This window comes from Phycodurus eques, chromosome 10 (genome assembly GCF_024500275.1).
Source record: "Phycodurus eques isolate BA_2022a chromosome 10, UOR_Pequ_1.1, whole genome shotgun sequence".
In the NCBI taxonomy this organism is placed as follows: domain Eukaryota; kingdom Metazoa; phylum Chordata; class Actinopteri; order Syngnathiformes; family Syngnathidae; genus Phycodurus; species Phycodurus eques.
Genome location: NC_084534.1, coordinates 10,223,493 through 10,246,266, shown reverse-complemented (window position 1 = coordinate 10,246,266; position 22,774 = coordinate 10,223,493). Strand labels below are relative to the sequence as shown.

General features: G+C 40.2%; 1 protein-coding gene across 1 annotated transcript in view; it reads right to left on the bottom strand.

The window, feature by feature from the left end:
- Positions 1 to 5,949: 5,949 nt before the first annotated feature.
- Positions 5,950 to 22,774, bottom strand: part of ptpra (protein tyrosine phosphatase receptor type A) — a 48,113-nt gene continuing 31,288 nt past the window's right edge. The window contains exons 8-22 of the mRNA XM_061687792.1: positions 19,509 to 19,599; positions 19,342 to 19,418; positions 19,187 to 19,223; positions 19,005 to 19,102; positions 18,597 to 18,716; positions 18,323 to 18,489; positions 18,105 to 18,240; positions 15,239 to 15,388; positions 14,812 to 14,905; positions 14,630 to 14,706; positions 14,410 to 14,544; positions 13,854 to 13,979; positions 12,085 to 12,236; positions 10,408 to 10,543; positions 5,950 to 6,683 (exon numbers count right to left, since the gene is read on the bottom strand). Coding sequence (XP_061543776.1) covers positions 6,609 to 6,683; positions 10,408 to 10,543; positions 12,085 to 12,236; positions 13,854 to 13,979; positions 14,410 to 14,544; positions 14,630 to 14,706; positions 14,812 to 14,905; positions 15,239 to 15,388; positions 18,105 to 18,240; positions 18,323 to 18,489; positions 18,597 to 18,716; positions 19,005 to 19,102; positions 19,187 to 19,223; positions 19,342 to 19,418; positions 19,509 to 19,599 — 1,671 coding nt within the window. The 3' untranslated portion in view covers positions 5,950 to 6,608. The remainder of the gene's footprint in view (positions 6,684 to 10,407; positions 10,544 to 12,084; positions 12,237 to 13,853; positions 13,980 to 14,409; positions 14,545 to 14,629; positions 14,707 to 14,811; positions 14,906 to 15,238; positions 15,389 to 18,104; positions 18,241 to 18,322; positions 18,490 to 18,596; positions 18,717 to 19,004; positions 19,103 to 19,186; positions 19,224 to 19,341; positions 19,419 to 19,508; positions 19,600 to 22,774) is intronic.

The window sequence follows — 22,774 nt, the reverse complement described above, 5'->3', positions numbered from 1 at the left end:
TAATGTTTAAACTGATTAACGTTATTGTTTTTTTTTGCAAATATTCTCTTATTTCAAATTTAATGCCTGCAACACCAAAAACCTGGGACACGGGCAACAAAAAACTGGGAAAGTTAAGGAATGCTCACAAAACACCTGTTTGGAACATTGGTTAATTGGAAGCACGTGCGTGTCATGATTGCGTATAAAAGGAGCATCGCCGAAAGTCCCAGTTGTTCTCAAGCAAGGATAGTGTGAGATTCACCACTTTGTGTATTAATATTAACAAATTGATAGTACAAATGTTTAAGAACATTTCTCAACATACAATTGCAAGGAGTTGAAGGATTCCATCATGTATCGTCCATAATATCATCAAATGATTCAAAGAATCTGGAGAAATCTTTGCATGTAAGCGGCAGGGCCGAAAACCAACAATGGATGCCCGTGACCTTCGATCCCTCACGTCACTGCATTAATATCTGGTATCATTGTGTGAATAATATTACCATCTGGATTGTTATCAGCGTGGAGTTCCAAAGCCAGCATCTGGTGGTTGGCAAGGGTGTGTGTTAGTGCCCATGGTATGGGCAACTTTCACATTTGTGAGGACACAATGCTGAAAGGTACATACAGGCTTTGGAGCAACATATGCTGCCATCCAAGCAAAATATTTTTTCAGGGACGTCCCGGCTTATTTTAGTCAGACAATGCCAAGCCACAGTCTGCACAGTAATAGACTGGCCTGCCAGCAGTCCAGATTGGTCTCCCATTGAAAATGTGTGGCGCATTATGTAGCGCAAAATACCAAAACGAAGCCCCCGGTCTGTTGAGCAACTGAAGTTGTACCACCTACAAAGCTTCAAGAATTTGTCTCCTCAGTTCCCAAACGATTGTCGTTAAAAGGGAAGGTGATGGAACACACTGGTTAACATGCCCGTCCCAGCTATTTATATTTATTTATTCATAAACATGTTGCAGGCATCAAATTCAAACTAAGTCATCCATCCATCCATTTTCTGTACCGCTTATTCTCACTAGGGTCACGGGCGTGCTGGAGCCTATCCCAGCTATCTTTGGGCGAGAGGCGGGGTACACCCTGAACCGGTTGCCAGCCGATCGCAGGGCACATATAAACAAACAACCATTCGCACTCACATTCACACCTACAGGCAATTTAGAGTCTTCAATCAACCTACCACGCAAGTTTTTGGGATGTGGGAAGAAACCGGAGTACTCAGAGAAAACCCATGCAGGCACAGGGAGAACATGCAAACTCAACACAGGCGAGGCCGGGATTTGAACCCCGGCTATCAGAACTGTGAGGCAGATGTGCCAACCAGTTGTCCACCGCGCCGCCCAAAATAACTCAATATTTGGAGAAAAAAAAAAGTTTTATCAGTTTGAACATTAAATATCTTCACTTTGTAATGTATTCAATTGAATAGAATGCAGGTTGAAAATGATCTGCAAATAATTGCATTGTCCCAACCTAATTGGAATTGTGGTTTGTAGAATGGGACACGAGGATTTTTTTTTTTTTTTTGCACCACCACAGTCATCATTAAGGTGTGAGCTTTTTAATGAGCATCAGGTTGTGATCTTAACTTCAAATAAGCGTCACAGATACACAGAAGAAAAATCTCAAGCACTTTATTAGTTTTGAACAGTATCTTGCTTAGAAAGGCCATCTGGCATTATATAATTATATATAATTTTATCATATATATAATTATATACACATTTATTCAAATGTTGAATAACAAAACACTAAAAACCAACAGGCAAATAAAAAGTTGGATTATTTTAAGACAATTATATCAAATTAAAAATGGCAGACAAAAAACATCCAATACATTTCAAAATGGTCCCATTACAATTCAATATACATTTTTTTTCTTAAAAAAGAAAACAAAAGGGGGAGGAGAAGGGGAATCAAATAAAAGGCAGCAGACAGGTATGAACTATAAATAACCTTACATTATGTACAAAAATTGGGCAATAATTCAACCTGGACCAAGGAGAATATCATCCAAGGCAAATGTCAGTGAAGAAAAGGGATGAGTAAGTCCAGGTGGAGACATGAAGACATTTCGGTGGAGAGGAGTCTTCTACACATGAAATGGTTTCCCCTGGTGCTGTTGTAGCCACTGTGCATGGAGCAGATGATTAGAATTACTTATTTTGCAACGGTTGGGTAATTTCCTGACATGTGGGAAGTACTTTTCACCGAAAGGAGTTAGCTATTCACAAGCAAGTGATCTATTTTACTTCTATGAACACTGATGGAGCATAAATGAAAAGATGACTGATTCTGCTTTGGTTCCATCTTTCTCAAAGCATTCTCCACATTTTGCTTATATAAATAGAAAACACACCATTTCAGATTTTAGATCTCACCACATATCCTTGATAACCTTTTATAAATTCGTAATAAGTGAGGCACTCTTTGGCCAAAATAGTTTTTCATGTGTTGGCACAGTATTATGTTCAATTGCAGTGAAAAAGTATCTCATGATTCGAACACAGTGACCATGACATTGAAGCAGAAACTAACAGACAGAATAAGCAAGCAGATACTTGTCCAGTTCTTGGACTGGCGACTCAAAAGTGTTAAATGGATTAAAGAAATGTCGCTAATAGATTGTGAGGGCACTTGTGATGCTTTGGCAGGAGGTGGAGAAACGAAGTATATTACAATGCAAAAAAATGATTTCAGTGGCTGGTCAAACATTTGCTACTTTAAATCTGTACAGGGGAGAAATAGAAGGCTTACAAAGTTCAAAAGGAATTTGAACCCCCAGTTTGAATCATTATGTGGATCTTTACACAAACGTTGATTCAAGGCAACTGGACTGTTCTTGTTGAAGACGTTTCACCTTTAATCAAATACGCTTCTTCAATTTTAGGTGGTGATCACCTATCGTCTGTATATAACCTCATTCAACTGGAAGAGTGTCCCTAATGAGCTGTTTGCAACAACGCGTGTGAACAATGTAGAAGTATGCAGGACGGCCGTTACACTAACTACACTGGGCAACAACAACCTATTGCTGATCACCCACAAGGAACACACTCACTGAGGCATAAATAGGGAGACTCCATACCTAAAATTTCAGAATTGAAAAAGCCTTTTAGATTAAAGATTAAATGTCTTCAACAAACAAGAACACTCCAGTTGCCTTGATTCAACCTTTGCGTATTACCATGACCTGGATGACTGAGAATCTACACAGACATGTGGTTCTTTATTTATTTAGACTTATTATTATTATTATTATTATTTAATTCTGGTGCAAATAGTGCGTGAGACATTCAACATCTACAACTGCTCCCGGCACGCCATGAAAAATTTTGCATCTACTTGTGATTATATAATACACAACAAAAATGTGTCACATCAGTGTGATGCAAATTAAGTTCAAGCATGGATGTCTTTTTAGATGGGTTATTATTAAAAACATTTCAATTGATAAACTCTTGGACGATTTTTTACTTCAGTGAAAGGATATTATGTTTTCAATGCTGTTTGTAAGAATGACACAAAAAATATTGAAGTGATTTCTACACCCCAAAATGTGAATAGATGTGTATAGCAGTCCAAAAGGTTTTTGTGCGCAACAGGAATTTATTTTTCGGTTCCATTAAGATTGCAAGATGCAAGGGCAGTGATAAATCCATGAATCTTAATGCCAAGATTAAGGCATACAGAGAATGTTGTTTTTGAATGTTGGAATGTTGTTTGGTACTGATCCAAATGACAACAGTTTGTCTGCATATGAGGTATTTGTCATTCGAGTTTTCAATTCAATGACAGCACAGACAATTATATCTATCACGCAAGTTTTAGTACTAGTTGCAATCTTTGTTTGGCATTTGTTAAAATCTGTTGGATTCTTTGATAATTTTCCCGCAGGCTTGCAAGTCAAAGTGTGGAGATGTCTTTTCCCCACAGGATAAGCTTCATTTACTGAGTTTTCTCCAGCAAAGATTTCATGATTGACCTGAAGCCCCACCACTTAACTGACACCATTCATTTATTTTTACAATCATCAAGAGGGGATGGCCTCCACTGTGATGTTAGTGGTAGTTCAAGTGGGAGTGTTTTTTCAGAGAACACAAATTTTAAAAAGAAACGAGTAAACACAGCATGGCACATGAAGTTTAAAAAAGAAAAAAGGAAATCCCATTTTTGTTAAAATGAACATTTGAATAAAAATCGGCATTGTTCACTACACTGGGGAACAATTTGAAAAATAATTCTGTTGAGTTAGATTTTTATGCTGATTAAAACTACAATTATCATGCTGATTCCAAAATTGCAGTCAGTTGTTTTCTCCACAGCTTACCTTCCAGATAAGCAAAATTCCACTGATTAGCTATAGTAAGACTTGCCAGCTGCGTGGCAACTTGCTTGTGCTGTCACAATTGAAATGAGGTGTGTGTAGTTTTCAATAGGTTAGTACTATCAATATCTGCAAACAGAAAGCTAGCATAGTAGGAATTAAGAGGATTTGTGCCATATCCTTTGTAAAACATAATAGTGTTAAATAAACATTGCAGCCATGCTTGTTTCTTTCATATTTCATTGTATGTCAATATTTGAAAAGTTTTATAAAACAAGCACATATCTGTTAAGTACAATATTTTTCACATTTTTTTCAAGAAAGCGGGGATCTATAGTTAAGAAAAATGACGTGAAAACTAAGATCAGTTTTTGATTCCGCATTCAAATATGAGTTTAAAACAGCTGTCAGACCCAACTCAACAAAGATTGTGTTCCCCAGTGATATCAGTGTTCATGGTGGGAATGAACACACATTCTTCTAAATAGCGACAATACAGCGTTGTGATGTCTGGCTGATATACTGTGCCACCAGAAAGTATTCACATCCCTTCACTTTATTATCTTGGCTGTGTGCTTTGGGTCATTGTTGTGTTGGAAGGTGAATTGACGCCCTAGTCTGAGTTCCAGACCACTCTGGTGCAAGTTCTCTTGAATAATTTCTCTATATTTGGGAACTGCCATCTTACCCTCTATGCAGACTAGTTGCCCAGTTCCTGAAGCAGAAAAACAGCCCAACAGCATGATGCTGCCACCACCATGCTTCACAGTAGGGTTGGTGTTAGCCAGGTGATGAGCAGTGCCTCTTCTTCTCCAATGTCATAGCAAAGGGTGTGAATACTTATATACATAATATGTTTGAATGTTTATTTATTATATATTTTTAAAATAAATTTACACAATGTCTGAAAATATGTTTTTACTTTGTCATTATGGGATATTTTGTCAATTTCTAGAAAAAAACTACTCAAATCCGCTTTAGAATAAGTCTAACAGCAAAATGTGGAAAACGTGGAGGGGTGGGAAATGCTTTCTGATTGCACTGTAAAAAAAGGCTCAAAGAAAAGGCCAGAAAGGCTCAACAAAATATTTGAGGAAATACTGTTGTGTGTGTGTGTGTGTGTGTATGTTTTCTCTTTTTACCTGACACTACTAATATAGACAAAAGTATTGGGACAGCTGAAAACTGGAAGAACATACTGTATAGAAGTTCTTCCAGGTTAGAGAGTTTTCCCACAAAAGATGGAAGCATACAAATTATGGAGTAGTAGAATAAATAATAATTACTATTCAGTGGGAGCTGTGGGTAAGCCAAAGCCAGACTGTGTAATTAATAAAGGTGTCTGAATACGTTCGCCAATATAGTGTATGTGCAGTGGGTGAAATAAAAAAACGATACTCATGTATTTAAATTGCTATAGTCCAGTTTAGCCCGGACCCTTAAGAATTATTTTTCCAAGTGCCTTAATATGATTGGACCCCTAGCTGCAGAATCAAGTGACATAACCTTTGGCTGTCTGCACGAATGACCTTTCCAAGAGCATGCATTTTAAATGCAAACAAATACTAAAAAAAAAAAAATACAAAAATTACCAAAAAAACAACAACTGCAGACTGCTGCCTTTGTGTATTTAGGGATTGGTAGATTCGAATAGCACGCGGTGTGAAATATTTTACATTTCATTTATATTAACAATTAATTCTGTGACGACAAAATGATCTGCTTGTGCCGTTTATCAAAGTTTGAAGTTCAGCTTAAACCTTTGCCACCGCACAACTACAGTGTGGCTCTGGCAAAGCCAAAAGCTTTTACATTTTTCAGTCCTTAATGAGTAAAAAAAAAAGCAATATTTTACATAAACCTCCAAAGCATTAGTTTTATATTCATATAGATTTTTCATAAAATACTTTACAGGTGCCACCCAAAAATGCAGCCGAACTCAAAACTGTGTCCAGAACTAAAAGTTAAACAATGCAACACTGTATGTGGATGTAAGCACATCGGGGGCTGTATAAACAACAAAAACAATGTTACAAAATACTCAAGAAGGCATCTCTTTTCTCTCTGTCCAAAATGCACTGCCCTGTGACCCGACTGAAATCTTGGTTCCCTTTTTCTGCAGGCAGTTCGTTCCATCCACAGAACAACATTGTGATGTGTCACTTAAAAAAGGAAAACAATCCTCCAGAGGGAAGAATGCAGCTTTCTGCATGGTCATGTTTGTGTGTGTTCTGGTGCATGCATGTGGTGTTAGTATGATGTGTTGCCATCCATTCTGGGTCTCTATTTGAAATTGGCGTAGTCAGAAAAGGCATCGATATACTCCTGGACCACTTTGTAGCAGAACTCGTACTGCTCCTGGGAAGTGGGGTGAAAAACATCACATAAGCATCACGTTCGAAGAGATTCTGTGACTGCAATGTATTGCATTATACTGTAAATACATTGTTTATTAATCACTCAAAATCACTTAGTAATTGACACCCCACTTAAAGAGGTTCATAACTGCCGACCAATGCCACAAGGTGGCAGTAAATCATTACTTTTGTCTAAATGAAACTCCTCACTTCCACATACAGTGGAGCAAAAAAGGATTTAGTCAGCCACCAATTGTGCAAGTTCTCCCACTTAAAAAGATGAGAGGCCTATAATTTTCATCATAGGTATACAGTGTTCCCTCGCCAAAATTTTCCAAAATAATCATTAAAAAAATTCATCAAAAAATAAAACTGAAAAAATACATCGGCCAATGAGAGCACGAGTGGATTTATCCCGTGAGCTGATTGGCTGCACATCATCGCAGCCTCACCCAGCATCTTCCCTTGTTGTGTCTCGCCAGTCTCGTCCACGCTGTTGACTGTATCTTAGTGTTATGTTCGTGATAACAGTTTTTCTTTAAGCGATAACTTTTTTTGATTTGTCAAGCCCTTACAATGCCGCCTAAGCGCTTTGCCCCTACGAAAGCTTCCTCCGGGGCGCCCAAGAGGAAGATGATGATGATGACCATCAGCGAAAAAGTGAAACTTTTATTAGATATGATCAAAGAGGGCAGACGTTATGCATCTGTGGCACACCATTATGATATGAATGAATCTACAGTGCGGTACATCAAGAAAGAGGAAGCAGATATCCTCAACACTGCTTCAATAAGGAAGCGAAACGTGTGGTAACTCCGCGTGATAAGAGACGGGTTATGTCCTTGTACAGGGGAATTTTGAAGCAAAAGAAAGACAACAGCTACCCATCACCATGTTTTTTTTCCAAGGTAAAACCCCAGCTACACTCTCAGCGCCTTTAGCAGAAGAGTCTTAAACATTCTGGTACCCACATACACATACACGAAAATTCCTAGGGGGGAGGGAAAATCCTACTTTGTGGTTTTTCATCTTTCTCGGGGGGTTCTGGTCCCCATTAACCGCGAAAAACGAGGTATCACTGTACCTCTCCTATAAGAGACAAATGAGAAAGAAAATCCAGAAAATCACATTGTCTGATTTTTAAAGAATTTATTCGCAAATTATGGTGGAAAATAAGTATTTGGTCACCAACTCGCAAGCAAGATTTCTGCCTCTCACAGACCTGTAACTTCTTCTTTAAGAGGCTCCTTTGTCCTCCACTCGTTACCTGTATTAATGGCACCTGTTTAAACTCGTTATTAGTATAAAATACACCTGTCCACAACCTCAAACAGTCACACTCCAAACTCCACTATGGCCAAGACCAAAGAGCTGTCAAAGGACACCAGAAACAAAATTGTAGACCTGCACCAGGCTGGGAAGACTGAATCTGCAATAGGTAAGCAGCTTGGTGTGAATAAATCAACTGTGGGAGCAATTATTAGAAAATGGAAGACATACAAGACCACTGATAATCTCCCTCGATCTGGGGCTCCACGCAAGAGCTTACCCCGTGGGGTAAAAATGCTCACAAGAACGGTGAGAGCAAAAATCCCAGAACCACACGGGGGGACCTAGTGAATGACCTGCAGAGAGCTGGGACCAAAATAACAAAGGCTACCAGGGACTCAAACCCCGCAGTGCCAGACGTCTCCCCCCCTGCTTAAGCCAGTACATGTCCAGGCCCGTCTGAAGTTTGCTAGTGAGCGTTTGGATGATCCAGAAGAGGACTGGGAGAATGTCGTATGGTCAGATGAAACCAAAATATAACGTTTTGGTAAAAACTCAACTTGTCGTTTTTGGAGGAGAAAGAATGCTGAGTTGCATCCAAAGAGCACCATACCTACTGTGAAGCATGGGGGTGGAAACATCATGCTTTGGGCCTGTTTTTTTGCAAATGGACGAAGACGACTGATCCTTGGAAAGGAAAGAATGAAAGGGGCCATGTATTGTGAGATTTTGAGTGAAAACGTGGCTGGGTCTTTCAGCATGACAATGATCCAAAACACACCGCCCGGGCAATGAAGGAGTGGCGTCGCAAGAAGCATTTCAAGGTTTTGGAGTGGCCTAGCCAGTCTCCAGATCTCAACCCCATAGAAAATCTTTGGAGGGAGTGTGTGTTGCCCAGCGACAGCCCCAAAACATCACTGCTCTAGAGGAGAGCTGCATGGAGGAATTGGAGGTGTTAAAACCTTGTGAAGACTCGCAGAAAACATTTGACCTCTTTCATTGCCAACAAAGGGTAGTATTGCGATGAACTTTTGTGATTGACCAAATACTTATTTTCCACCATAATTTGCTCATAAATTCTTTCAAAGATCAGACAATGTGATTTTCTGTTTTTCTTTTTTTTTCTCATTTTGTCGCTCATAGGTGAGGTATAACTATGATGAAAATTACAGGCCTCTCTCATCTTTTTAAATGGGAGAACTTGCACAATTGGTGGCTGACTAAATACTTTTTTGCCCCACTGTAGTTCCTTGAAAACAAGATGGCATCAAAGTTATTATTATTGCTTTGGCCTGAGTACAAAAACGGCAAATAGGTTTTTCAGCGACTAGGTTCGGGAAAAACAAAACAAAGCAAAACAAACAAAAAAGCAAATAGGTATATGTGCGAATGCTGAACGGCAAATATGCGTGGTTCATTGTACCAGAAAATAAAATCTTACAGTTGCACATTTTATTTAAAAATAATTGGTCTTTACGTGAAATTCAAATTTCAATTTTTCATGAGTCATGAATGTGAACTTGTCTAAAGTGTCAGCAGAGGATTTTTTTTTTTTTTACCAAGGTAAATATTTACTATAAATATAATACTCAGAATTGAACTTCTACCATAAAAACCATGTGAAAATAATTACAAAAAGATAAAAAAGACTGCATACATATACAGTACTATAAATTACAAAGACCCAAGGTAACATTGATGAAAAAAAACAAACCATAATAATAATAATAAATAAACAGTACATCAATAAACATTGCATGATAAGGCAAAATTTGACAAGTTTATATATATATACACACACATACATATACATATATATATATACACACACACACACATATATATATATATATATATATATATATATATATATATATATATATATATATATATATATATATATATATATATATATATATATATATATATATATATATATATATACACACACACACAGTGGGTAGGGAAAGTATTCAGACCCCCTTAAATTTTTCACTCTTTGTTATATTGCAGACATTTGCTAAAATCATTTCAGTTCATTTTTTCCCCACTCAATGTACCAAAGGTTCTGTGTGATATTTCAGTTTTTCTTTTTAATAAATCTGCAAAAATTTCAACAATTCCTTTTTTTCTGTCAATATGGGTTGCTGTGTGTACATTAATGTGGAAAAAATGAACTGAAATGATTTTAGTAAATGGCTGCAATATAACGAGTGAAAATTTTAAGGGGGTCTGAATTCTTTCCGTATCCACTGTACATTAACGTGTAATCAAAAGAAACTGCGTTCCCTCGCAATAAACATTGCACAATAACACAAACGCCTTTAACACAAACTTTGCATTATATTGCAATGTTTATTGTGACATAGGTTTTTTCCCCTTCCATGTCATCTTAGGGGCTTTGTAGTAAATTGTATTTTGTGCTTAGAACATTACATTACATTCACATTGCTTACCATTGTCTGCACCATGTGGGGTCTCTGCAATCTGAGGCTCTTGACCGTTTGGAAAACATCCAGAATGCCTTCTGCCTTCACCCTCTCCAGGACTGTACTCAATGCACAGAATGTCCCTGTCCGGCCTGCACCAGCACTGCACACAAAAGGTGAAAAGGAAGCATGTTCATAGATAACACACATGATAGTTTTCCTGGTAGAAGAAGGTACTGTATGGTGTGAGTGTCTCAGGGTTTATGTTTCCCAGAATATTCTGACTTTTGACGGGCTTGTGCATCAGCAAAGACTCCTGAAGTGAAGACATGTTTGTTTGTTTTCATTTCATTTCATCTTCCACCAGAACCTGGTTTGATGCCCATGCCATCACAGTGCTTGGCAATGCCACAGGCCGATTGCCTCAGTGCCACGGCGCATCGAGGCAGTGATTAAAGCAAAGGGATTCCCAACCAAGTATTGAAGATTAACGTATAGTTTTGAAAATACCATATTTTGATTGATTTTAATGTGACCTTAATTTCTCTCTTTTTTTTCTACAAAAACTGTTAAGTCATTTCTTCACAGTATTCTAATTTTTGGAATTCCTGATTTTGTGGGTTTTATGAGCTGGAAGCCCGAATTATGTAAAAATAAATAAAAACTTGAATTTGTTTAAATTGTGGGCCCTGTATCTATAATCTATGAAGGTTTCACTTTTTGAATGGAATTATGGCAATGAAGAAACTTTTCCATGATCTTCAAATTGTTTGAAAAGGGTCTGTGTGTCAACAATTCTGATCATAAAAATTACTGTAGCGATACAGTCCAGTGTAAAACAATGTACATTTGACTGCACAGCAAAACAAAGAAGGTTAATCGACACTCCTGAGGCAGCGTGTGCAGATGGGAATCTCCGCAGCTTGTAGCCTGCTGGGCTGATGTTCCAAAACCACTGGATCCACTGGAGTGACAATACAAACTGGCAGTTTGACAGGTTTAGCAATGCTCTGCTGAGCTGTTGTTAGCGATTGCTCTGATTTTGATGCAGTGTTTAGCTCTAGTATGGCGAAACTATCATGAGACAAAGCAGCCGCAGCAGACATGGGTGCTACCATCTTATTTATCTTCCTCTGCCAATGACTGTCAATCACAAATCTAACAACTGCTGTTAAGATTTATGATTGGATGCGAGAGTTAGGGACCGGGAGAGGAGCAAGTGAGCATCTGTGTCAACTGAACTTCTGCCTAACACAAAACAGTCTGCTCCCTTCCACCGTAAAGGTTTGGTTGGGTGGACAAATGGTTTGATGTTGTTTTGGAGTGCTTACAGCCAAAAGTAACCGTTTGTTGTCTCAAGAGAGGCTACAATACAATAAATATCCTACATTTTTCAGATTCACTTCACAGAAAACCACAAATAGGCAAGTGTTTCAGTGAATAACAGAGGATAGTCTACCCTCCAAAAATCCCCCAGGAATGCCGGAGGGCAAATATGCGGGGTCCACTGTACACACAGGGGGAGTGTGGTGTCAAACACTATGGGACACGAGATAATCTACTGAACTTCTGTTCATTCTATTACCACAAAGCGTCACTCTGCTGCCAGTTACAATTAAAAAGCAGCAGTTAAGATGATTGCTGTTCAAATTATCTGGCAAAAGCATACCCTCTTTCCATGTGTGTCAAATGCCTCTCTCTTACCTGCAGTGCACTGTGATAGGATGGTTGCCAGACTGCTGTTGCTGTTTCTGCACTGCTGCTATTATATTGATCATGCCTTTACCATCAGTAGGAATGCCCACTTCTGGCCATCCATGGAAATGAAACTGACGCACTGCTCGAGCCTTGTTCTCCTGGAAGAATGGAGGCAAAGTGAGAGAAGAGGACATTAACATTAGATTACTGGTATGATGCATGCAGTTTTGTTAACACAGTTGGTACACGACTCACAAAAAAGTTAGGGATATTTGGGTTTTTGGATAAAATTTCAGGATTAACCTAACATGCACATAACCTTTACAGCAGAACTTCAGTAGTTTTTGCGCAACAGGCTATTATCTAAAAAGGAGCTGAACAAGCAAAATTCAGAACAGGTGTTTGATCGACCAATACATTTAAAAGGACGTCTACTTCAATGCCCTTCTGTGACTTTTCCAGTCTTTCTATTGCAATGTGCTGATGACACTGTGAGACCAAGTGGCCACTTCTCTCTGAGAACATCCTGTTTTAAGCCTTCCAATGAAGTACTGTTGATCAGTTGTTGGGTGTCTTCTTGGTCTCGTGATGTCATAATGTGATCAGCATGATTAAGATGACTTTAAAAAAATAAAATAAAATCCTTTCAAAACTATATTCAATTTAATACACTACAAAGACAAGCTATTTAATGTTCAAACTGATACCCTATTGTTCTTTTGCGAATATTCGTTAATTTTGAATTTGATGCCTGCAACATGTTCCACAAAAGCTAGGACAGGGTCATGTTTACCACCGTGTTACATCGCCTTTCCTTTTAACAACACTCAATAATCGCCAATTGTGGAAGCTTTGTAGGTGGAATTCTTTCCCCTTCTTGCTTTATGTAAAACTTTAGTTGATCAACAGTCCAGGGTCCCTGTTGTCATATTTTGCGCTTCATAATGCATGAGACATTTTCAATGGGAGACAGATCTGGACAGCTGGCAAGCCAGTCTAGTACTCGCACTCTTTTACTATGAAGCCACAGTGTTGTAACACGGAATGTGGTTAGGCATTGTCTTGCTGAAATAAGCAGGGATGTCCCTGAAACGACGTTGCTTGGATGGCAGCATATATTGCTCCAAAACCTGTATGTAACTTTCAGCATTAATGCTGCCTTCAAAGATGACCGAGTTACCCATGCCATGGGCATTAACAGACCCCATATCATAAGATGCTGGCTTTTAAACTTTGCGCCGATAATCAGTTTGGTGTTTTTCCGCTTTGGACCGGAGGACCAATGTTCCTAACCGGTGTTTTTCGAGCATTACTCATTTTCCCCCAGTCTTTTTTTTGTCCCTGTGACAGCTTTTTGGGAACATATAGCCTTCAAACTCAAAATGAGAATATTTGCAAAAAACAACAATGACGTTCATCAGTTCGAACATTAAATATCTTCTTCGTCAATTGACTACAGGTTAAAGGAGTTGCAAATCATTGTATTTGGCTTTTATTTACATTTTACACAACATCCAAATTTCAATGGAATTGGGCTTTGTAATTGCCTTTCAGCTCTTTGTTAGAGAACAGAAAGTTGTGCAAAAAGTACTGAAACAAACAGTTGGACATGCATTTAAGTTTAAAGCTAAAATTCAGTTCTCCTGTAAAAGTTATAGTGCATTTTAGGTTCTTCCTGAAATTTCCCGCAAACCCCAAATATCCCAAACTTTTTGTAGGTAGTGTACAGTATGTGTGTGGAAACATTTATTAGTCCACCAGGCAATTTTATTTACCCTGTTGTTGGTAACCATGAGGTCACGCACTGTATAGCTCTCACTCTCTTCCTCCCTTTTAAGTTCAATAGAGATGTCCCCATAGGCCACCACTCCATCACTGGGCCAATACTGAGCACACTTTTCCTACAGGAACAAAACACCAAAACCACCCATGCCATCAAAATCTCCCTTGGGTGTCTATTATCATCATTACTTCTGATAAGAGACACCAGCAATCATGACTACATCTGGGCGATTATGGAAAAAGTAATGATCACGATTATTTTGATTTATATTGAAATCACAACTAATAAAGACGATTATTCATTGATTTCAAAACTTAGTATTTATTTAATGACCAAAACTCAACTTTAAAATAACTGGATAGAACAACCAGAAAATAAATGAGTACCAAGTAAAATAATATATTTAAAACACAACCGGTGCTGCAGCACATTATTCGTTTTTCTTTGATAACGTTTTCATGATCTTGAGAAGTCAAAATCGAACTCACGATTAAATTTAGATTAATCACCCAGCCCTAATTATGACCACATGGAATGGTTCTACACACCTGCCCTCTCTCCTCCAGCTCAGTGAGCATGACTATTGAGCAGCTTCTCCATTCCCAGATCATCCTCCAGAAGTCCTCAATGGTGTGCTGCAAGGGGCCTTGGCTTGCCATGTATGAATCTTTCTGGCGATAGCCCTATAAAGAGCAAGAAATGGAGAGAGCAGATTAATGAAGGAAGTCATAAAGACATCTGCGAGGATGAAGCACCTTTTGCACTCACGTCAATAAAAGATGCATTGACATAGTCAGTGTTCTCTTCTCCTCGTTTCACTGGAATGATCACTCTGTTGAACTCGTCTATGAAGAGAAACACACAAGTTTGTCTTAATAGCGCTTATCAGTCATAATTGCACCAATAACAAGGCATGAAATACTATCAACAGCTATAGCAGCTTCACTCACATGGAATGATCTGTAGTACTCTGTTCTTCTTCATGTTGGCAGGCAGATTGCCCGTTCTCATCTTGTCATTCTGGATCTTGATGGATGTCAGTTTCTAGAAGTTATAAGAGTTAAACATTTTACATTTGTATAGATTTATAGAATATAGAAAGTGTTTTATAAAGGGGAGAGGGCGATATTGCCCTACCATCTGAGATGAATGACAATTGTTGAATTCTTACTCCACAAACGCAACATAAATCATAATGTGTTTCGACTAGAGGGGGCACATACAATGTATTCTTGATTTAAAAAATAAAATAAATATAAAAATGTCACCTTTAAGGTATTGATGAGCTATAGAGAAAATGTTTTATTTGACTTAAGGTAGCTACCTAAAGAGAGATGTCATGGTCTTTTGATGAAAACGCACAACACATACACCAACCTTGAATTCAGCTTCCAAACCACTGCAGCCAGCTCCTGGTGAAGTGGTGTACAATTTAGCCAGGTGGGACTCCAGAGAGGTCACCTCCAGTTCAGTGTCTCCGTACAAATAGTGCTCTAACAACGCTTGGAAGATGAAAACGTACTGCATCTGTGAGAGTTGAAAGACCAGTTGAGTTATAAGATTCACATAAAATTCCTACAGTCCAATTTTGCGCATATTCCATCTATCCATCCATCCATCAATCTTCTCCCACTTATCCGAGGTTGGGTCACGGGGACAGTAGCTTTAGCGGGAAAGCCCAGATTTCCCTCTCCCCAGCCACTTCATCCAGCTCTTCTAGGGGGATCCCGATGCGTTCCCAGGCCAGCCGGGAGAGTCTCTTCAGCGTGGGACATGCCCGGAACACCTCACCAGGGAGGCGTCAGGGACTCCTCCTAATCAGATGCCTGAACCACCTCATCTGGCTCCTCTCAATGCAGAGGAGCAGCGGCTCTACTCCGAGCCCCCATAGGTGAGGGTAGATTGGTAAATTGAGAGCTTTGCCTTTCGGCTTAGCTCCTTCTTCATACAAAGTCCGCATCACTGCAGATGCTGCCTGATCCGCCTGTTGATCTCCCGTTCCATTCTGACCTGGAGAGGGGACTCAACCCTTTTCCTATTGAGGACCATGATCTCAGATTTGGAGGTGCTGATTTTCATCCCGACCGCTACACACTCGGCTGCGAACCGCTCCAGTGAGAGTTGGAGATCACGGCTTGATGAAGCCAACAGAACCACATCATTTGCAAAAAGCAGAGATGCAATACTGGACCTCCTCTACGCCTCGGCTGCGCCTAGAAATTCTGTCCATAATCATTATGAACAGAATCAGTGCAAAATGGCAGACTTGGCGGAGTCCAACCCTCACCGGTAACAAATCTGACTTACTGCCAGCAATGCTGACCAAACTCTGACACTGGTTGTACAGGGACCAAACAGCCCGTATCTGGGGGTTGGGTACCCCATACTCCCGAAGAACCTCCCACAGGACTCCCCAAGGGACACGGTCGAACGCCTTCTCCAAGTCCACAAAACACATGTAAACTAGTTGGGCGTACTCCCATGCACCCTCGAGGACCCTGCAGAGGGTGTAGTGCTGGGCAACTGTTCCATGGCCAGAATGAAAACCACACTGCTCGTCCTGAATCTGAGATTTGACTTCCCGACGGACCCTCCTCTTAGACCTTAATAGACCTTACTAGGAGATTCGACTTCTTCTCCAGAACGCCTTAATAGACCTTACCAAGGATGCCGAGGAGTGTGATCCCTCTGTAGTGGGAACACACCCTCTTAAAAATGGGAACCACTACCCCAGTCTGCCAATCCAGAGGCACTGTCCCCGCAATGTTGCAGAGGCGTGTCAACCAGGACAGCCCCACAACATCCAGAGCCTTTAGGAACACCTGGCGAATCTCATCCACCCTTGGGGCCTCGTCACTGAGGAGCTTTTCAACCACCTCAGTGACCTCAGCCCCAGAGATAGGAGGGTCTCCCTCAGAGACCCCAGACTCTGCTTCCTCATGGGAAGGCATGTTGGTGGGACTGAGGTCTTCGAAGTATTCTCCCCACCGACTCACAAAGTCCAGAGTCGAGTTTAACAGTGCCCCATTCCCACTATAAACAGTGTTGATTATGCACTATTGCCTAATAGGACTTCTTCTTCAGCTTGACTGCATCCCTCACCGCTAGTGTCCACTAACAGGTTCGGGGGTTGCTGCCACGGCAGGCCACCTTATGGCCACAGCTACGGTCGGCCACCTCAGCAATGGAGGCGCGGAATATGGTCCACTTGGACTCAATGTCCCCAGCCTCCCCCGCTACGTGGGCGAAATTCTGCCGGAGGTGGGAGTTGAAACTCCTTCTGACAGGGGATTCTACCAGACATTCCCAGCAGACCCTCACAATACGTTGGGGCCTGCCAGGATGGATGAGCATTTTCTCCCAAGAAATGCGGCCGAAGTCCGATGACACGACAACAAAGTCGATGATGGAACTGCAGCCTAGGGTGTCCTGGTGCCAAGTGCATATATGGACACCCTTATGCTTTAAATATATTGTTCGCTATGGACAATCCATGAGGAGCACTGAAGTCTAATAACAGAACACCGCTCGGGTTCTGATCGGGGGGGTCGTTCTCCCAATCACGCCCTTCGAGGTCTCACTGTCATTGCCCACATGAGCATTGAAGTCCCCCAGCAGAATGATGGAGTCCCCAGTGGGAGCGCTCTCCTGCACCCCCTCCAAGGACTCCAAAATGGGTGGGTACTCTGAACTGCTGTTTGGTGAATAGGCACAAACAACAGTCAGGACCCGTCCCCAAACCCAAAGGCAGAAGGAGGCTACCCTCTCGTTCACCGGTGTGAACCCCAATGTTCAGGCCCCGAGCCGGGTGCAATAAGTATACCCACGGCTGCTCGGCGCCTCTCACCGTCGGCAACTCCAGAGTGGAAGAGAGTCCAACCCCTCTCAAGAGGACTGGTACCAGAGCCCAAGCTGTGTGTGGAGGCGAGCCTGAATATATCTCGTCGGAACTTCACAACCTCACGCACCAGCTCGGGCTCCTTCCCTGCAAGAGAGGGGACGTTCCACATCCCTACAGCCAGCTTCCGTAGCCGGGGATCCGCCCAGCTCACATTGCACCCGACCCCTATGACCCCTTCCCACAGGTGGTGCGCCCATGGGAAGTGGGACCTAAGTTACCCTTTCAGGCTGTGCCCGGCCGGGCCTCATGTTGTGCGCATATTAAAAATGCAAATAAGAGAGACGTACGTGGATAACATTTCCAAAACTTGTTTCATTTATTTTGGTCCCGAGTGTGACTTACATCAGTCTGGACCATCTGACATCTCTGGGCTCTAATCCTGGTGACAAAGCCGAACACATCCACCTTTCTCTCGGTGTTCATCATGTCCAACATGGCATCTATCACAATGAATGTACCTGTTCTTCCTACTCCCGCGCTACAATGGAAGTGATAACAACCTCTTGTGAGTTGTACAGTATAGCAACAAACACAGACACCTCTCTTAGTCAGATACTTACCTGCAGTGGACCACAATGGGCCCAGCATATTGAGGGTTGTAGGTTTTGACTTTCTTGAGAAACTTCAGCATACCAATGGGGGTGAAAGGAACACCGAAATCTGGCCAGCTGGTGAAGTGGAACTGAGTGACTAGCCTTTGTGGCTTTTTTCCAGATATATCCCCAACCTGAGACAATCAAACCAGATCCAGTCAGTATCACAAAGTCACTTCACACACAGTATAACATCCACCATCCTCAGACCCAACATGTTTTTGGAGAGTTCCTCACTTACCTGCTGGATGCAAAACTTGCGGATGGTGTAATCTACGAGAACCATTGTGTCTTCCACAGAAACACGGATGTTCCCGTATGTCCAACAGCCCTGGTCCGGCCAGTACTGGGCACACTTACACTGAAACACAGAGATACAAATGCAAAAGTAGGATAGTGTATACGAGAGTCAAGGGTATTTTTAAAAAAAAATAATAATAATAATAATAATAAAAAACTGAAATTGAAAAATAATCACATAAACCGTTGGAGACGTCTGTAAAATGAAAATAAGTGCAAAACATATATATTTGGGCCCCACGGTAAATAATGGACTGCACCCAGTATTCAGCATGCATGCATGGTCTTCACGGAACAGGAAATATTATACTTGGGAGGTGAACTGTAAAACTTAAAATTGCTCTGCTACCTCTTTCCTCTCCTTCAGATTGGTCACCATGACAATGGTGGCTGTGTTCTGCTCCCAGATCATCCGCCAATAGTCATTTACTGTTTCCTCCTTCGGTCCTGAGAGTAACGAAGCAATGACGAAGAATTTAGATTACCACGTGTTACTATGACATTTATTTAAGTGATAATTACAAATGTTACCTTGAGCTGCAACAAACTTATTCTTCTCCTGGTAACCCTGCACAAAAGGAAACAGGAATAAAGGAGACAACGTCGGGTAAAGGGTAAATCATTGTAAAGTGAAATCACAACAAACACTATTTGTTATCTGAAATAAATACTATTGCTGTACAAACATTTATAAAGGAGGCATTGATGAAGTCAGAGTCTGGTACTCCTTCCAGGGATGAGAGATGCACCCGGGAGTGATCATCTAAGGAAAGAAAAGGTTTCAAATACTTAATTACAACATTTCACAGTTAGGTGAAAGGGACAGTGTCAAATAGTTTGGTGGTTTCCTTACACGGAAGGATGTTGACATATCTGTTTTTTTCTTTATTCTCTTCCTTGGATGCTGCGTCACACGTTGCCTGAATGGGGCAGACTGGTAGAGCCTGACCAAAGAAAAATGTATGCAGGTAAGATAGCCGAAGACCGTCAAGAATAGTATTTGTCTCCAGTCTTCTAATTCATTTTGAGACATTACTGTACAGTGGACATCCACGATTCACATGTGATAGGGACTGGGCTGGACCGCAAAGAGCAGAAATCCCAAATAATTGACACCCATTATAATTGCATTGGGGGGGGACTATATATACAACCCCAATTCCAATGAAGTTGGGGTTAAACATAAATAAAAACAGAATACAATGATTTGCAAATCATGTTCAACCTATATTTAATTGAATACACTACAAAGACAAGATATTTAATGTTCAAACTGATAAACGTTATTGTTTTTAGCAAATAATCATTAACTTAGAATTTTATGGCTGCAACACGTTCCAAAAAAGCTGGGACAGGGTCATGTTTACCACTGTGTTACATCACCTTTTCTTTTAACAACATTCAATAAACGTTTGGGAACTGAGGACACTAATTGTTGAAGCTTTGTAGGTAGAATTCTTTCCCATTCTGGCATGATGTACAGCTTCAGCTGTTCAACAGTCCGGGGTCTCCGTTGTCGTATTTTACGCTTCATAATGCGCCACACATTTTCAATGCGAGACAGATCTGGACTACAGGCAGGCCAGTCTTGAACCCGCACTCTTTTACTACGAAGCCAGGCTGTTGTAACACGTGCAGAATTTTGTTTAGCATTGTCTTGCTGAAAAAAGCAGGGGCATCTATGAAGAAGATCTCTCTTAGATGGCAGCATATGCTTCTCCAAAACCTGTATGTACCTTTCAGCATTAATGGTGCCTTCACAGATGTGTAAGTTACCCATGCCATTGGCACTAACACAGCCCCATACCATCACAGATGGTGGCTTTTGAACTTTGCGCCCATAACAGTCCAGATGGTTCTTTTCCTCTTTGGTCCAGAGGACACGACGTCCACAATTTCCACCAAAAATTTTAAATATGGACTCGTTGGACCACAGAACACTTTTCGGCTGCGTTTCTGGGTGTTGTTGATGGATGGCTTTTGCTTTGCATAGTAGAGTTTTAAGTTGCACTTACGGATGTAGCGCCAAACTGTATTAACTGACATTTGTTTTCTGAAGTGTTCCTGAGCCCATGTGGTGATATCCTTCACACATTGATGTCAGTTTTTGATGCAGTGCCGCCTGAAGTCACGGGCATTCAATGTAGGTTTTCGGCTTTGCCGCTTACATGCAGTGATTTCTCCAGATTCTCTGAACCTTTTGATGATATTATGGACCGTAGATGATGAAATCCCTAAATTCCTTGCAATTGTACGTTGAGGAACATTGTCCTTAAACTGTTTGACTATTTTCTCACGCACTTGTTCACAAAGAGGTGAACCTCGCGCCCCATCTTTGCTTGTGAATGACTGAGCAATTAAGGGAAACTCTTTTCATACCCAATCATGGCACTCACCTGTTCCCAATTAGCCTGTTCACGTGTGGGATGTTCCAAACAGGTGTTTGATGAGCATTCCTCAACTTTCTCAGTCTTTTTTGCCACCTGTGCCAGTTTTTTTGGAACGTGTGGCAGCCATAAAATTCTAAGTTAATGATTATTTGCTAAAAACAATCAAGTTTATCAGTTTAAACATTAAATGTCTTTGTAGTGTATTCAATTAAATATAGGTTGAACATGATTTTCAAATCATTGCATTCTGTTTTATTTTTGTTTAACACAACGTCCCAACTTCATTGGAATTGGGGTTGTATGTATAAGACCACACTGCTTAATGTTTTATGACACAGTTAATCAAGACTGTCTACAGTAATTTAAAAAATAGTTATTATAAATATATGTAAACATAGGTATTTGTTTTATGACTTGTTTGTTTTATTTTTTTTAAGTATCTGCAATTCAAATCAGATTCATTGTTAGAAAATACAGCCATTTGAACTGGCTATCCATTTTTACTGTTAATCAAAAACGTATCCTAAATATTACCCTCAAATATATGGGCCTACTCCATCCAAACAATATTTAGTTGAAGCCAAATGTTTTCATACATTATATATCTCATTGCTTCTCACAATTTTCCATTACTGTCTTCAAAGTCAGATGTTTAGATACAGTAAGATTACTATGCTTTTAAACAATGACAAAATGAAAATCATGATGTCATTCCTTCAGAAGCTTCTCATGGGTTTCTTGACAACATCTGAATTAATTAGATTTCATCGGTAGATGTAGTTTAAGTAGGCGCACCTGAAACACACTGCTTTTTTGTATAATATTATGGGAAAGTCAAAAGAAAACAGCCAAGATATCAGAAAGAGAAAAAAAAAAGTATGGTTCATCCTTGGGTGCAATTTTGACTTTCCAGATGCCTGAAGGTGCCACACTAATCAAGCAAGTCGCCACTACATTTCAAGCAAGTTGAGTCAAGTCATTACTTGGTTTAAGCAAGTCGCAAGTCAATTCATACAATCTTGCTCCAGTTGTAACATATATTGGAGCGGTAATAAATTGTTTTTTTTTCACAAATCATAACAACAACAAAAAAAGTATTCACACATTATAAAAGTTAAATGAACAACAACTGAAATTATGACTGATTTAATTATCCATCCATCCATTTTCTGAGCCGCTTCTCCTCAGTAGGGTCGCGGGCGACTGATTTAATTAATTGCACTGAATTATTTTAAGGTTGTATTTCAAACTCACTTTAACTCAACTTTATTTCTGAACAAACTATGCTGATTACTTTGTGGTGCCAACTCTGTAACTCCTGTGGTTCTTACGAGAACACCATTAAACAAAGGCCATACATAATGTTTTCACATCTTTTTTCACCTTTAAAGTGACACATAACCTGTACAACCCATTTGAAAAAAATGGAAATCGTTTTGAGAGAAGTAAAAAATAAACAACAGAAAGTGGTAGCTTACGTGCACATGCTCTCATAACTTAGACGGCTGTGTTTAGAATTAAGCAATCTTCTGTCATTGTCATTAGATTAAAGGATATCTTTCATATGCTGTGGTCTGAATTTTAAAAACAATGCAGACAGCTTTATCAGTCGACACATCAGATGATATTTTAATGGTGACACTTCAATAAACACATTCAGTAGTACGAAAATTATATTCCATGTAGCTACTCACAATTTGTACTGTACCAACTAATAGTGGAATACACT